This window comes from Chroicocephalus ridibundus, chromosome Z (assembly GCF_963924245.1).
Source record: "Chroicocephalus ridibundus chromosome Z, bChrRid1.1, whole genome shotgun sequence".
Lineage (NCBI taxonomy): Eukaryota > Metazoa > Chordata > Aves > Charadriiformes > Laridae > Chroicocephalus > Chroicocephalus ridibundus.
In genome coordinates, this window is record NC_086316.1 from 17,047,437 (window position 1) to 17,063,829 (window position 16,393).

The 16,393-nt window shown below is 39.3% G+C and overlaps 1 protein-coding gene across 6 annotated transcripts in view; it reads right to left on the reverse strand.

Moving 5' to 3' along the window:
• Positions 1 to 16,393, reverse strand: part of BDP1 (B double prime 1, subunit of RNA polymerase III transcription initiation factor IIIB) — a 53,320-nt gene that overhangs the window by 11,778 nt on the left and 25,149 nt on the right. For 4 of the 6 annotated variants that reach the window (XM_063319304.1, XM_063319305.1, XM_063319308.1 and 1 more), the window contains exons 23-34: positions 15,096 to 15,211; positions 14,182 to 14,401; positions 13,463 to 13,650; positions 10,663 to 10,879; positions 9,068 to 9,285; positions 7,658 to 8,054; positions 4,600 to 4,716; positions 4,295 to 4,331; positions 2,894 to 2,977; positions 2,001 to 2,232; positions 839 to 996; positions 61 to 202 (exon numbers count right to left, since the gene is read on the reverse strand). In XM_063319304.1, the coding sequence (XP_063175374.1) occupies positions 61 to 202; positions 839 to 996; positions 2,001 to 2,232; positions 2,894 to 2,977; positions 4,295 to 4,331; positions 4,600 to 4,716; positions 7,658 to 8,054; positions 9,068 to 9,285; positions 10,663 to 10,879; positions 13,463 to 13,650; positions 14,182 to 14,401; positions 15,096 to 15,211 (2,126 nt within the window). The remainder of the gene's footprint in view (positions 1 to 60; positions 203 to 838; positions 997 to 2,000; positions 2,233 to 2,893; positions 2,978 to 4,294; positions 4,332 to 4,599; positions 4,717 to 7,657; positions 8,055 to 9,067; positions 9,286 to 10,662; positions 10,880 to 13,462; positions 13,651 to 14,181; positions 14,402 to 15,095; positions 15,212 to 16,393) is intronic. The other 2 variants (XM_063319309.1, XM_063319307.1) reach the window with 1 other exon arrangement.

Consider the following 16,393-nt stretch of genomic DNA (forward strand, 5'->3'; position numbering starts at 1 on the left):
AGCTATGTATTTTAAGAGACTTTAAGAATAAAGTCAATATTAACTGATGATTCTTCCTACCTCTCAGTTTCATCTACTTGCTTGATAAATTCCATACTTCCAGTTGCAAAATCATGAAGAACTGACGAATCACCTGCAGCTGGTCTGAACTCTTCTAGTTCCACCTTTTGCATTTCTGCAGTACCTCTCAGGGTTGTAGCCTCTAAGATACATAAAAATAAAAATTAAAATAATGTATGTGTGTATATATAAGCTTTTGTATATTAAAATGTATGTATGTGTAGATGTGTATATATAAACACACTATAAAATTATTAACAATTTTGCTGAATATGTCCACACGTCTTATATAAACGAGACGTATACACATATCTCATCTTGCCTGTGGTATGTTGTGCATTTTGCCAGTGACATGAAGATAATTAAGAGTCTGAAGAGCACCTTTTTTTTTGTAACTGCTTTAAGAATACCAAAACAGTTTTGCGTATCTCCCCTTCTGGTTTTAATAGAAGGAAAAAATGGTAATAATAGAAAAGACTACACTGTATTGCACTGTATTTCTGTAATAGGCAGTTCAGTAATTTAAGGGCTTTCCAGATAATTTAAGACCTGCACAGAAAATCTGCTATTCAGATTTCATTTAATTTTATACTCAAAGGTATACTTATGTATAAAACTATACCATAAATGGATGCCCCGCATTACAGTGGTGATGCATCTTCTGTGAACATGAAGATGAAAGTGAAAGACTACTTTCAGCTTAGTTTCATTGCATAAAGAGATGTGAACCCATCAGAAGAAACCATTTTCAGAACCCTAGGATAAGAAACAGGCTTACCAGTTTGAACGTGTTTTAGTTGTTCCACAGGTACATTTGTATGAAGTGACTTTTGAATTATGTTTTCATTGGATTTCAGTACTCCAAAGCCTGGCTCAGGCTTCAAGAGTCTGCCTCTTATCAGTCTCATACTATTCACGGTAGGCAAAGAGCTATCACTGCAAGTAAAAAGGAACAATGCCATCAATATAGTTCTTGATTTTTGACAGTTAGTTGTGAGATGAAACTTGTATTTCCAGCCAAAGATCATTGTGCAAAGAAGAGATAAGAGAGATGGAGTAGATGAGACAATGAAGAGCTGAAATGCAGGCTGCATCTGGCTGAGGAGACAGAAGACTATTTGGCAGAACAAAAAATAAAGATCATCTGGGAATCAGAACAGGATGGAAACTAGTATGCTCCCTACCTCCAGAAAAAAAAAAAAAGAATAATTGAAATATTTAAAAAACATGAGAAGATCAGAAATCTAACACTGATCACATAGTAGTAAGTTCTGGTTAAAAACATAATAAAAGAACCACTGGACTTAACGTAAAATATCTTTGATTATAATTTTTCAGGGGAGTATAATCCGATAGTTTATTCGAGCAATCGACAAGTGAAATAGTCTTCCAAATAATATAACTTGATCACCAGCAGATTTATTCTGAAATGGTGTTCATCAAGCTGTTTCAACATCCACAAATGTCTAAACAAAATTAAAAAACATAAAGCATTAAAAAAAATAAATGATAGAAGATCAACTGGTTCCTCATCATCCCTTTACTCTAAATCTTTGATCTACATCCCATAGCTGCAGTGAAATTAAGCAATTTGCCTTGGCCTAATTAGCTGTAAAGTACTTTGGGAAAACAAGCTTGGTAATTAACGGTGATCCATACTGACTAAATTCCAATATTCTTTTTTCCCCCACCAGGGTAAACTTAACTTCAGGAGTGAAGAACAAGTTCCACATCCCCAAAATTATACACCAACATCTCATAAAAGTCATAAGAAAAAGACAAGAGGGGTTTTCCAGATTACATACCAAACTACATAAACTGAGAAACCTTCGCTAGAGCAAGGCTGATTGCAATTCTATAAAAATGCCAGAAAGAACCTAGCAAGAGTAAGCAGTGTCAGAGGACCTCTTTCCCTAAAGAAAAATAAGTAGTATTTTAACCTGGTATCTGTAGCATTTTTCTCAAAATATTCTTTGACACCTATTCTTGTGTCAGTGCTTTGATCCTCTACATTAATGTTGCTTCCATCCTCAGAAGGGACCAATTCCTTGGTAGAAGTGTCTGAAGAAAGTAAGTACTGACTAGGAGTTCTATTTTGTTTCGAGTAGGCGTGGGTTACAAGGCTACTGCCCATGTCCAACTCATCTTGAGCGGGTAACGTGTGTGTCCATTCTGGTTAAAACAATAAACAGAATAGAAAAGCATAATTTAAAAGAATCAGGTTGGGCAGATACATAAAGCTATTTTACAGATGTTCAACTTCAAACTTCATTTAGCAAAGTCTGCATTCTCCAAAGATTCAAATCCTAGGTAAATGCAGTCCTAAGATCCCACTTTTGATCGTAAGAATGCAGAAACTAACATTCAATCAATTAAAGCTGATAATAAGTTCTAAATCAAAGTCTATCAAAAACCAAAATAAACCCAGGTAATTTCAGGTTGTAGCTAGCTGGGTGGAAAAAGCTATGCTTCAGGTTAAAGGCATGAAAAGACCACTAGTAGTTATGATTATTTAAGGCTGATTCCTTTCTTTTAGTCCAATTTAAGCGACCTGATTAATTCAAACTTGTCCTCCCTAAAACAGGTCTCAGAAACATCTTTGTAGCACAGTGATGTGGTTGGCAGTATCTAATAAGATGCTTTACTTTTTCCAGCCAACTTGCATTACCTAGTCTCACTATGCATTACAATTCAGCAGGACTAAAAGCATAAAAAACTCTTGATCTCCTGCTATACAGCAGCATATGGAAAAGCTTTGCAGCCACTGCTCCATCCCTCCTTAGGTGGACCCTGAAAGTACAAGTAAGGCTTCGTCCCATAAATCAGATCATACCTTCAGTGCTTGTTTTTAACTGGAACATTGGATCACCCATTGCAAGTAAAGTCATGGCAGCTTCAGTGCTTCCGTCATTAATTCCTGCGAAGTTGTTCACACACGTTAAAAGTCACAAGCGCATTAACCAGAAATCCACTTATCTGTATTCAAAAAGCATCTGATATAAACATCAGTATAGTGAAGTATGTATTTTTAAAATTGTTGCCATTCATGGCTCAAGACACTTGTAAACAGACAGCAATTCTCATCCACTAATTAAAACTATTTTAAAAACACTGAGCAGCAACATTATTCCCTTTAATGGTGTACTGGGTACAGCTGGCAAGGCATTGGCAGCAGGGAGACTGCCCTGGACACGGCCGGTTCCAACCGACCCACTGCAGGACAGTTGATCCTGTTCGTCAAGATGGTGGCACTTCTGGGAAACATATTTAAGAAAGGGGAAAATGTTGCACAGCAGTGAAAAGTGAGGGAAAAAGTGTCAGAAACAACTCTGCAAACACCAAGGTTGGTAAGGAAGGAGGGGGAGGAGGTGCTCCATGTGTGGGAGCAGAGATTCCCCTGCAACCTATGGAGTTGACCTTGATGGAGCAGGTAGATATTCCCTGAAGAAATTGCACCCTGTAGAGGACCCATGGTGAAGTGGACTTATCCTGACAGATTATACCACATCGGAAGGACCCCGCACTGTAGCAGTTTGTGAAGGACTATATCCCATGGAAAGGACCCGACACTGGAGCAGGGGAAGAATGTCAAGAGGAAGAATCAGCAGAGATGAGGTGCTGGGAACTGACTGCAACCCCCACTCCCTGTCCCCCTGTGCCGCTTAGGGGGAGGAGGCAAAGCATGAAATGAAGTTGAGCCTATGAAGGTGGGGAGGGGAATGTGTTTTAGGTTTTGTCTTTGTTTCTCACCATCCTACTCTTTTATTTGTCAATGGATTAAATCAGACTTCCCCAATTTGAGCCTGTTTTGTAAGTGATCTCCTTGTCTTCATCTCAACCTAGAAGCATTTCCATTTTATTTTATTTTCACCCCTCATCCTGTTGATGGATGTGCATCAAGCAGCTGGTGGGCATCAAGCAAGCTGCAGGTAAGCACTTGTGAAGTTTCCTCTTCTCCCGGTACAACTAACCACAGCATTGGAAAGTGACAGACAGGACACAAAGGGCACATTCTGACCCTGGAAAACAGAACCTTGCAATGCCTGGTCACCCTACTTGATAGAGGACAGTAAGAAAGAAAACAGTTTAAATCTCCTCCAAAACATAAAAGCATCCAGTATCTCATGAGAGGTTTTTTTATAAGATACACAAACCTCCCAACTTACAGCAAGAATAACTACATATTGGTAGCAAGTTAACAGGAAAGATATGGACAAGACTGGTTCATATATACCTTTGTCCCCCTCTGGATTTTCACGTATGGCTGTTTCCTTAAATAAAAAGAAAAACGGTATCAAAGTTCTATAAAAAAATGAGTCCATAATTTGAATTTAATGCTTACAGGTAAATTCTCTGCCCAAAGGCTACCCTGGCTTTGAAAGGGTATTTTAAAGGCTGACACTATTTACTTTCATAGTTTTCCCACAGCTGTGTCCCTCATATCTGTGTGGGACAGGTAAGAGTATAAGTTATACTGTTACAAGCAGACATGGCAACCAGACACTGACCATATAGCTTTGTATGTAAGGACATTCTTACAGCTGTTAAGGTGCTTACTCTTTCCTCCTCCAGTACCACCGGCTGGACAGATGCATGAGAGAGACTTTCAACATCAGTAACCACCTGCACATCTGGTATATTCACAGATATTTCCAGCTGTAAAAATAATTTTAAAAGTATTTCAGTTCGTCAGCCTCACGAGAAAATCTATCAAATGCATATTTTTATAAACCACATATACTTACCAAATCTCAAACATTTAGTGGGATCCTTCCCAAAAATCAAGTCTTATACTACATACTTTCTAATAAGGCAGCAGTTGTATGAACTGGCAGTGCTGCTTGTAACTAAACAGAAGCATCAGACAATTTAAAACTTGTTTCCAATTGCTTATTACTCCACCAAACTAAGTTATATGTCTGAGATCGTTCATGGTGGCTGTTTACCTCAAATGGGTTTTGTTAGTTTTCACACTTTTTCTGCTTTTTACATCTTCAGGAAAGAAAAAGCATTCAGCCTTTTTCCAAAGTAAGGCTACAGAGTACACACCCACCTGCCATTTTACCAATTTTTTTTCCCCTTCTTCTTTAACGCTGTGTTTTCACTGAGAACTTCAGACATTTGACATTCTCAGAAACGAGCACTTGAAATTGGGCAGAAAGATTACAATATTTCCAGTGAGATTCTTATGAAAAACACTGCTCAATCTGGGTAGCTTTCAAAGGCTTGCACTTTTATAGATACTTTCCACTGTTCTATTTAAATTTGACAACAGCTCAGTCCTCAGGTATCTGACCATATCCCTTACTAGTACTCATGGCTCCTGTGTGTTAAACCAGGAAACTTGATCATCATCCCCGTAAATAATATATTCCCCATCTTTGAAATGAAGGGATTCAGCAAAACCTTCAGTGCAACAACATGCCTGTCCATTATTGTTCTAGAGTTTCCCTTCGTGTTTTGACTGAGCTCTAAATTTTCTTGCTGTTTCACCCAGAGAAAATACCGTATGATTAATTAATGAGACAAAAAAGCAGGATTTCAATGGGAGAAGAGAGGAAGATGACAAGTAATAGTAAGCAAAAAGAACTGGAGTGAATGGAAAGAAGTAGTGATAAAGATCTGAGACATGAATGGAACAGGTCAGATAAATTTGGAACAAAGTGAAAAGAAAGGAAAAAAAGAGCAGTGAAGACACATAACTGAGATAAGATGGGTTAGAAGGAACAAAAAAAGCAAAGAAGTCATGTTGAATGATAGGGGGAAAAAAATTATAAAAATGTCTAAGCCTTTGAGCACAATCCCTTTCAAGGTCTTGAAAAGAGTCACTATTCCCAAACCTCCACAGCTCCCTGAGAACAAAAAAGTATGCCACTTCCCTCTCTAAGTGACTGGTCTTAGTAGATATGATATCAAGTCTTCTACAGTCTTGAGATTTATTCTAGTCTAAGAGTACAATTAAAACATAGGCCTGTGCTCTAGGCATAAAGTTTCAAACTCTACAAATCGTCTATGGAAGAGTCAAAAATTACAGCTTTTGAAAAAAATAGACAAAGATGTAGATGGTCTCTCACTGACAGCAGCAGAGACTGAGGTCCATGGATGGACTGCAGCCGATGGAGGGCCCATGCTGGAGCACCAGCAATGTCAAACTCTACAGCCTGAACCAAAGGGACAAGGGCTGGAGATTTTAATGATACACGTTTAAACTTTTTTTGAACCCATTATTTGAGTTGTATGCTATAATAAGTACTATAGCAAGAAAAACATGAATCAAGCGAAGACAAGCCTCAGAAGAAACCAGGCAAGTGCAGTCATGACCAACCTGAGCTGGCTTTGATGCCCAAAAACTCAACATAACATGCCACCTCTCCTGAACAACCACATAATACATGGAGTCCAAGGCATGGACTAAATAAAAAAAAAGGACATTTGATGGATATTTTAAGGGGTGGCTCACAGACCAAGGGAATGATATCCATGTATATATCAAAGGACAGGAAAAGTAGCTGTGGTTGGTAACAATGTACTGGGTAGTGCAGGACCTGAACGTGATACAAACAGATGAAATAAAGGGTGAGCATTGTACTGTGCATGGCTGGGATGAAGTTAGTTTTCTTCATAGCAACCTACATGGTGCTGTGTTTTGGATTTATGACTACAACAGTGTTGATAACACACCAGTGTTTTTGCTATTGCTGAATACTGACTGCACAATGTCAAAGCTTTTGTTTTCACACTCAGCGCCCCAGCAAGTAGGCTGGGAGTGGGAAAGAGGTCAGGAGAGCTCACAGCTGGGACAGCTGACCCAAACTGGGAAATACTGACCTAGCATTTGGGTCAGTTTGACTCAAAGGGATATTCCGTATCATATGATATCATGCTCAGCAATAAAAGCTTGGGGAAGGGAGGAGGAAGAGGAGGGCATTTGGGGTTATGGTGTTTGTCTTTCAGAGTGACTCTTACAGGCTGAGGCCCTGCTTTCTAGGAAGTGGCCTGCCAATGGAAAGTAGTGAATAAATTCCTTATTTTGCTTTGCTTTCACACACAGTATTTGCTTCATCTATTAAATTACCTTTATATCAATCCATAAGTCTTCTTACCTTCCTTCTATCTTCTCCTTGTCCCACAGGAGAGGGGAGTGAGCAAGAAACTGTGTATGTGCCTGGCTGCTAGTCAGGGTCAGCCCAACACGCAAAGTTTCTGGGTGAAGGGGACACCATATACAGAGACATCTCCCTCACTCCCTTATTTCCTAATATTCAAATGTAAAATTGAAATGCTTGTTTGTTCCATCTTAGGCCTCTAAACACGTTGTAAGTATGGTAGTCTATGCCTATGTTCAATCACAATAAACTAGTGAGCACCCTGCAGCCCTATATACAGGTTGTAAACATAACGGGACCTTAGACTGATGTAGTATTTTGTTCAAAACCAAGTACATTTCCAAGTAACATATGCCTACTACTCTCAACGTCATTCTTAACAAATTAAACTCAATTGAGATAAAACCCAAATATTCGGAGATGCAATTAGAATAAAATCTGTTTAAGTAATCAAAACAAAAATACACGTGCAGAATTCAGCTACATGATACCTCCTCCATGGTTTCCTCTATCTGAACAGGAACAGGTTTTGGAGATCGAAGACCTATAGGAACAAACACTGGAGCTTTGTTTACTTCCTCTGGTGCAAAGCATTCATCTTCATCATCAGGCTCAAAGTCATCTGTCTCCTCCTCCTCCTCTTCCTCCTCTTGAGAAGCCCGTAGGGTCACCAAGGTTATCTTTGAACTTCTGTGCTCCTTCCCCGATTTCTTTCTATGTGTAGTTTTCAAACTTTTGCCTCTAGTAGCACTCGGTTTAACTTCTTGCCTTTGACTCCCCTTCTCACTGCCATCAGCCTCACATTCAGAGGCAGAAGAAGCAGCAGTTCTTAGCTCTGAGACATGTTTTGCCAGTGCTATCCGTTTTGATGACCTTCTGGACTGCTTTCTAAAGTACAGAACAAAAGCATGTTTAAAAAGCAATGATCTCTAAGACATTCCAAAAAAGGGGTTACACAAATCAAAACAAACTCAATAAATAAGAGGATCATTGTGACCATCAATACAATCTATTTACTTCCTAACGTATAGTGATAAAAATGCATCCGAATACCATTTAACCAGAAATCCTAATTTCTTCATGTATGCACAAAGTACTGATTGTAAATGTCTATTAAGCAGTTTCAGAGTGTTAGAAAGCTGCACAATTAAACGTGCAGAATTCTTCGATTAGAAAAAGTTGAATTAATTTTCATTTTGAGGGATATGGAAGTCACACGCTTTTTACGTCAAGGCAACATTTCCAGTTCTCTTTTGCTAAAGCTATGCTAGAAGCCCCAAACTGTGATACTTTAGTTGATCAGACTAATATCTAGAAACTAGAACTCTCAGACGATAACTAATTATCTGCTTGGTTTCTCAGACAGCAATCTCTTCGATAATCAGCTGCTTACTATTTCCCTCCTCAAGTGATGGGCATGACCACTTTAGGTACTAAAAGTAATTCTAAACTTCCCCCCAAACATGTCATTCTTGGCAAACTGATGGTGAGGGGAAACACATAGCAGCAAAGGACACTTGCAGCGCAGAGTTTCTGTTTAGGTTAATCCCATAATCCCTGAGCCCTCAATATGAGTGCTTCAAAATCCTCCCCTTTAAAATCAGGAATTCCTATTGAAATCAAAGGTTGACCCTGGCATGGGTTGGTGAGAGTGCTCATTGTGTTCATTTCATGAGAGTGCAGGCAAGGTAAGAGACATCTGCATGCACCTGGTAGAGTTCAGATGGAAGACACAAGGACTGACATCGTGCATGTGCTCACATAACATACTGCAGAACTATGGCTAATAATTACAGTTTTAAAACAAATGCCAAAAGCAATCAGTTGAGCTTACAACTCAGTAATTACATGGTATTAGTTGAGCTTACAAGTCAGTAATTACACAGTATTAGTTGTTTTACCTTGTGACGTTGTCTGAATTTTTGTCCTGAGAGGTAGAAAGCTGAGAATCATCTTCTTGTTCTACTTGACTCTCACTTTCTGATGATATCTCTGGAGACTGGAGTCTACTATCGTGCCCGATTCTTTTACAAGATGGTTCTTCAACAGGGTCTGTAAAATTGTGTTTTCTTGTTTCGTCTGAGAAGGATGTAGCTTCCACAACGTTACTGGAGTTTTGCTGAACAGAGAACACAATTAACTATCATATTAAGCACCAAACATTTTTAACTGATTTTGTGACAAAAAGATTTAAAGGACTGAAGTTTGGGGTTCTGGAAAACATGTCCAGCTGTCACCTCTGATAGCTTAGGACATTTTCCCCCATTTTCTTTAATTTTAGGGTCTATAGCAAAAGTGTCATTAGATAGTATTATCTATGATACCCGAGTTCCCAGTGCTGCTACTAGTTAATAGACCAAGACCATGTTCAACTTAAGAGCAGCAACTCTTCAGAAGCGGGAAAGATGAATAATTTTCTAAAACCACCTACTAATTTAAAGAACAATTTGAGGGAAGGAAAATTATTTTTTTCTGCCCTGAGAACAAACTAGGACAAAAAAACTACAATAGTTTACAGAACAGCATTTAAATATTATTCAACACACACCGAAATGTATCCCAGAACATAAAAAACATCAGTAAGCACAGTTCTGTCAACTATGGATGCTTGACTAAAATAATATACTAACGGAAATGTTTTAGTGATCCATCTAGAAAATAAGGAACGCCAGATAAAATTGATTCAGGCATCACAACTTTAGACAGAGAAGGAAATAGTCTAGGCTAGTTTAGGCCTGTTAAGCGAATTTAAGCAGAAGGTGGTCCGAACTTGTTCACATACATTTCAACTTATAAGTATACTTATATGGATTTTAACTAGTATCTGATGTCAGACAGCTGCTTTAATTTCCATTGTTCAATTAATAATAGACATTAATTGGTAACAGTGTCAGCATGTATTTATGATAATGCAGACTTAAACGTAAAACTGTAAATATGCCCACAGTTTTTAGATTCTAAGTCCATTTATTCAGCATCATTTCCAACAGCAAATTAAAAAAAAAAAAAAAGAAAAGAAAAGAAGAGAGAAGGGAGAAAAGAAGAGAGGGGGGAGAAAAAGGGGGGAGAAAAAGGGGGGAGAAAAAGGGGGGAGAAAAAGGGGGGAGAAAAAGGGGGGAGAAAAAGGGGGGAGAAAAAGGGGGGAGAAAAAGGGGGGAGAAAAAGGGGGGAGAAAAAGGGGGGAGAAAAAGGGGGGAGAAAAAGGGGGGAGAAAAAGGGGGGAGAAAAAGGGGGGAGAAAAAGGGGGGAGAAAAAGGGGGGAGAAAAAGGGGGGAGAAAAAGGGGGGAGAAAAAGGGGGGAGAAAAAGGGGGGAGAAAAAGGGGGGAGAAAAAGGGGGGAGAAAAAGGGGGGAGAAAAAGGGAGAAAAAAGAAAAAAAAAAAATCACATTAACCTTTCACAGCCATAGACTGTATTTCTGTGCCATCTATGGTCCTAAGAACTTAAACACAAGAACTGAGGTATAAATTGGCTCAAAAAGCATGACCAGCACTTACCATCAATACACCTGTTTTTTCTAAAACCAAACACACTTCTGCATTTCTGCTCTCAGCACTGTCTTCTTCTCTGTTTTCACCTTCTTCAGGATAATCTCTTTTTCTAGTAACTCCCACTAGGTTTGGCCTTGCCCTCCAGAGGGATTCCCTTGCTTGATGCAAAGGTTTTGTACCACTGTGTTTACTTTCTTCTCCAGAACTTAATTTATCATTGGACCTAGAAAAACATTTTTCAACTTTTACTTCTCAGGAAGTACAAAATACACTCTACAAGCTTGGTTTACTATCAAATATTTAGTACGTCCAGCTAGAAATGAACTTAAGTGTTCTGCATTTTTATTTAGTTAGTTGGTGAAGTTTTAAAAAAATAAGGGAAGAAAAAAAAACCAATGTGAAAGGGAAATAATTGGCTTTTCTGCAGTAGTGGACCTTTCTGATTACTTTTGGAAAAGTCTTTTGGAAGGACACCAACATTAAGAAGTCACGTAGAGCAGAAAGTTTCAGCTCTACCACCACAGGTCCCAAGAGTTAAGCAACCATAGAACACTATATTAATTCCAGTGCTCAAGGTACTACTGCTTTTAAATAGGATGAAATTCTTACATCTATTCAAGCACATTCAAATCAGTAAGACAGAAAACCTGGTCTTTGAAACTCATGTCTCGGCAAAGGGCAAGAAGGAGGATCCAGAGAACTACAGGCCAGTCAGCCTCACCTCAGTCCCTGGGAGAGTGATGGAACAACTAATCCCGGAAACCACTTCCAGACACATAAAAAACAAGAAGGTGACTTGGAACAGTCAGCATGGATTCACCATGGGGAAGTCACACTGAACCAACTTGATAACCTTTTACAGTGAAATGACTAGCTTGATAAATGAAGGGAGAGCAGCGGACAATGTCTGCCTTGACTTCAGTAAGACTTCGAACACTATCTCCCCTAACATCCTTACAGAGGAGCTGATGAAGCATGCGCTGGATGAGCAGACAAGGAGCTGCACTGAAAACTGATTGTATGGCCAGATTCAGAGGCTGGTGATCAATGGCACAAAGTCTAATTGGAGGCCAGTAACTAGGAGTGCACCCTACTGTAAACAGTCAATACTGTGTCCAATCCTGTTCAACATCTTGATTAATGATCTGGATGATGGGGCAGGCTGTACCCTCAGCAAGTTTGCACATGATACAGAACTGTGAGGAGTGGCTGATCCATCCACAGGGACCTGGACCAGCTGGAGAAACGGGCTGACAGGTACCTCACAAAGTTCAGCATAGGGAAGTGCAAAGTCCTGCACATGGGGAGGAACAACCTCAGACACCAGTACATACTGGGAGTCACCCAGACAGAAAACAGCTTTGCAGAAAAGAACCTGGGTGGACATCAAGGTGAAAATGAGCCAACAACGTGCCCTGGCTGTAAAAAAAGGTTAATGGTATCCTGGTATGCATTAGGAGTAGTGTTGCCTCTCCTCCCCATTCAGTGCTGCTGAGGCCACACCTGGACTAATGTACTGGAGCGCCCAGAACTGGTCACAAGAGACTCACGGACATACTGGAGAGAGTCCAGCAAAGGCCTATCAAAGGTGAAGGGACTGAAGCATCTCTCCTATGAGGAAAGCCTGAAAAGAGCTGGGACAGTTCAGCCTGGAGAAAGAGAAGGCTTGGTCAGGGTGGGTGAGGAAATCTCATCAATGTATATAAATACCTGAAAGGAAGGTGTAAAGACACCTTCGAGGTGTCTTTGCAGTGGTGCCCAGTGACAGGACAAGAGGCAATGGGCACAAACTGAAACACAGGAGGTTCCCTCTGAACATCAGGAAACAGTTTTTCACGGAGAGGGTGATGGAGCACTGGCACAGGTTATCCAGAGAGACTGTGGAATCTCCATCCTTGGCAATATTCAAAAGTTGTCTGGACACAGTCCTAGGCAACCAGCTCTAGGTGGCCCTGCTAGAGCACCTAGGTGGGCTGGTCCAGGTGACCTCTGGAAGTCCTTTCCACCATCAACCTTTCTGTGATTCTGTGAAAGTCCACCATCACAGAAGCCAAGAAGACCATAAGGTAAGGCCCTTTTCTTCTTAGCACAAAGACTCTGGGATATGATTTCAATGTAAGTTATGGAAAAGATTTTAAGCAGAGGCTCAGAGACAGACGGGAACCAGAAGCTAATTTTAGAAAACAGCAAAAGTAAATTGATTTGAGTCTGCTCTGTATCAGTTAAGACTGAGCAAAAGGTAGCTTATAACATAATCCATAACTGTTACACATAAATGGCACTATCTGCCTCATACTGCACATACATAAAAAGCATTCCTTCCACCAAAGAACGAGGACACTGCACATCATTGCATGAACTTCTCCTGCTGGAAGGAAAAAGTGAAGAGACTCAGAATACATCTAAAACAGCAAGTTCATTTTATGTTACTCTACCTGTCCACTTCTCAATTATAAGTGAGTTTGAATGGTACTGCTCAGTCTTCCTTTCAACAGTCCACATTCATAGTGCACTGCATCCTACAAATGTAATATTGAGAATTTCAGACAGCTAAACTCTTAATTATTTGTTTCTACTCTCACCTGCAAAGCACCTTCTAAAAAAGGAAAACAGCCTTGAGAAAAATTCCGTTAAAAACTCTTGTATTACCTAAGGATGCCACCTAGTGACCTCCACAGCATATAGCATATAAAAACTAATACAGCTCAGATCCTACACTTCAAAAAGCAAGTGCTGTACGAAAACAACTGAACAAATACAGAAAGTTTTTAAAGAGCTTTTTTACTTTGTCAACAGGGAAATTTACCTTTCTGTGGTACCCTGAGTGCTTCCTATAGCATCTGTAGATAGACATTCTTCTTGTTCTCCCTTGCTGTGGCAGTTACGTGATTTTTTAGAGGAAGAGAGTGTTTCTGACTTCATACTTTTTGGATTTATGTCTAGATTGTCATTCTTGGCCAAATCCCCCACAAACAATAATACTTCCATGTCATCCTTAGATTTGAGGAAAAAAAAAAACAACAATATTAGCACAAAATACATCACCTGTAAAATAAAGCATTGCAAGTTATGAGCAAGATGTTAACCTGAGAAAAAACTTTGCTTAAAAACTTTGAAGTAGTTTATGACACCCATCACTGTTCCTTTAGAGAGGTATTTATCTAATAAAAACAGATACTATAATGAAGAGAGTCTTTCATGAGCAACCACCAAAGAATTCAGAAGAAACCCAGCAACTGAAACATGGCATGCAGGCAACCATCCATGTATGATGAACATGACTGAAATTTCGAAGTCTAAGTGAAGTCTTTAGATTTGTTAACAGAAGTCTAGATGTTATCAATGTGTCATTAACAGAATTTTAGAAGACCTCATATTACGTGAAAATATTAAACAAGAATGTAATTCCGACTAGTCCAAATTAATTTATGCATTTAAAACAGCTTATTTAAGTGTCTTAAAAACACCTGGTGCAGAACCAAGCATCAGAAAGTATAGTCAGAAATATCTGAACAGAATTCTTACTTTTGAGGAAAGAGGTTCCTCAGATTCTTCTGCCACAGGCAGATTCTCTCTTTTATGTGCTTCTTCCTGAACTGGAGCAGCAATTTTTTGTGCCGCTGGAGATTCTTTTTCACTATGTGCCCTTTCTACGTTTGGTCTAGTTCTTGGAGATCCATTCATTATGAATTGTCCTGGTTTCAGAGCACCCAGTTTGCCTTCTTGGGAAGTGGATTTTTCAGCACTAGTGAATTAAAAGCAAACAAACAAAACAAACAAAGATGTTACTTGACTTTAGCTGGAAGGGGAAAAAAAGCAATTCTGCATTAAGTTTTGAATCAACACTTATATAAGAGGGTTAGAGACTGATATAGTGTTTTGCTTAAAATCAAGAAAATCATCTTTTCGAATACATGTCTCACATTTTGGGCATTTATGGATAACATGTGAGAAGGAATAACAAGAATTCTTTGTCACGGCCTTTTTAACACCAAGAAAAAGGTTGTGTTGCTAACCATAACAACATCTAAATATCTGCAGTCTAACACATGCTTAAGATCTTATTTTAACAAGAGGAGGAGTAAAATAGAAGAGCACACTGGGATCAATGAAAAGACAGATCTCTGACATTTGCAAAATTTACATGTTGCATGTGATTGCTGTATATGCAAATACAAACCCAATAATAGAAAAGCTTGGTCAAAAAGCGCTGTGAGCTCATACAGATCAAGTACCAACCAGATAAACAGTAACAAGTAGTTCAGCTCAACTAAAAATGTGCTCTGAAAGCATGGGAAGAAGCTGCCCGTAGGCACTGAAAATTAAACACTGGGGAAAGTGAGGTAACAAGGAACAAAAGAATTGAAACTTGCAAAGGTGTCTCATTACACACCAGATGAAAGCTTTTCAAATGCAGTTTTGCTAAACTCTAACCTCACCTGCTTTGTTCACACAATATGTTTTCAGAAATACAGGGCAGCTGAGGTGCCTCTTGCTGTTCCTGTTCCTCTTTGCTCGATACATCTGCTTGACACAACATGGCTTCATTTTCACCCTTTAATTTGCAATTAAAAAAAAAAAGAAGATAATCAAGCAAGTTTTTAAAACAGAAGTGTATTTCATAAAAAGAATATAAAACTACAGATCTCTGTGTTATCTTCCCAATCTGAATCAAGAAAAGAATCACATTATATTTACTACGAGTAATCTGCCCAAACACATAATTCAATTTATAGGCAAGCAGGAACAGGAGTCTCCATAGTCCTGGGCTACCAAGAGTTAGGCTCTTAAATACTACACACACCCAAGCATTATGGGTAACACTTTTCTATTTAGCATTCAATCAACTCTCTATTACACGGAGCACTACAGAAACAAAAATACTTTGGCAAATGGAAAAAACTTTGAAAACTGGACACTGCAGAGCACAGCGCAGACACACCCAAGCCGCTATAACATAACCTCAGATTCAGAAGGGTTTATTAGTTTTACTTCTGTATTTACGGCACTGGTTGCACAAAGAAGCCACTCAAACACATCCCTCAGCGCTCCACGTCTGTGACAGCTTTATTAGTACAGAGGAGCATCAGACCTGCTATGGTTCTACAGATTTGCGCAGCACAGTGCATGGTTGACAGGCCACAGGTCTAGAATAGTCAAAGCTGAACTGCAAGCAACTATCTCAGCTAGGGATGAGCTGACATCATGGCACTGAGAGGGAGACTACAGATGCAATGCACTTGAGCTCCTCTCTGGGAATGCAGTACACAAGTACTCCAAGCTAACTCTAAACACCTTCAAGAACAAAACCAGGTATAACCACTCCAAAAAATTAATCACTTTTACAAAGCTTAGCTATGTTTGAGATCTAAGGCACGTTGACACAGCCATGCCTACATCCATGAGCAACCCGCAAAATGGTTACTCAGAGTTCATCATACGGTAATGGCTTTTGAGGATTTCAATACCTTCTACAGTGCCTAGTAAAACGTCTGTGGGGATACACAGTGTTGGTGAATGACTCAGTTTACCTGTGTAGACGAGTGTCAGGCACTGTAGTGCTAAAGCCAGTGAAAGCTTAACAAATTAGTAAGACCTTTTTTTTCTTTTCCACAGAAAAACAGCTATCCTTTGCCTTCCCTTGATACTCTATACTAGATTCCTCAACACAGACTTGACAAATCCAAGTAAGGAAAGATGAGAAAAAAGTGCTAATTTTTATGCATTGCAATACAAA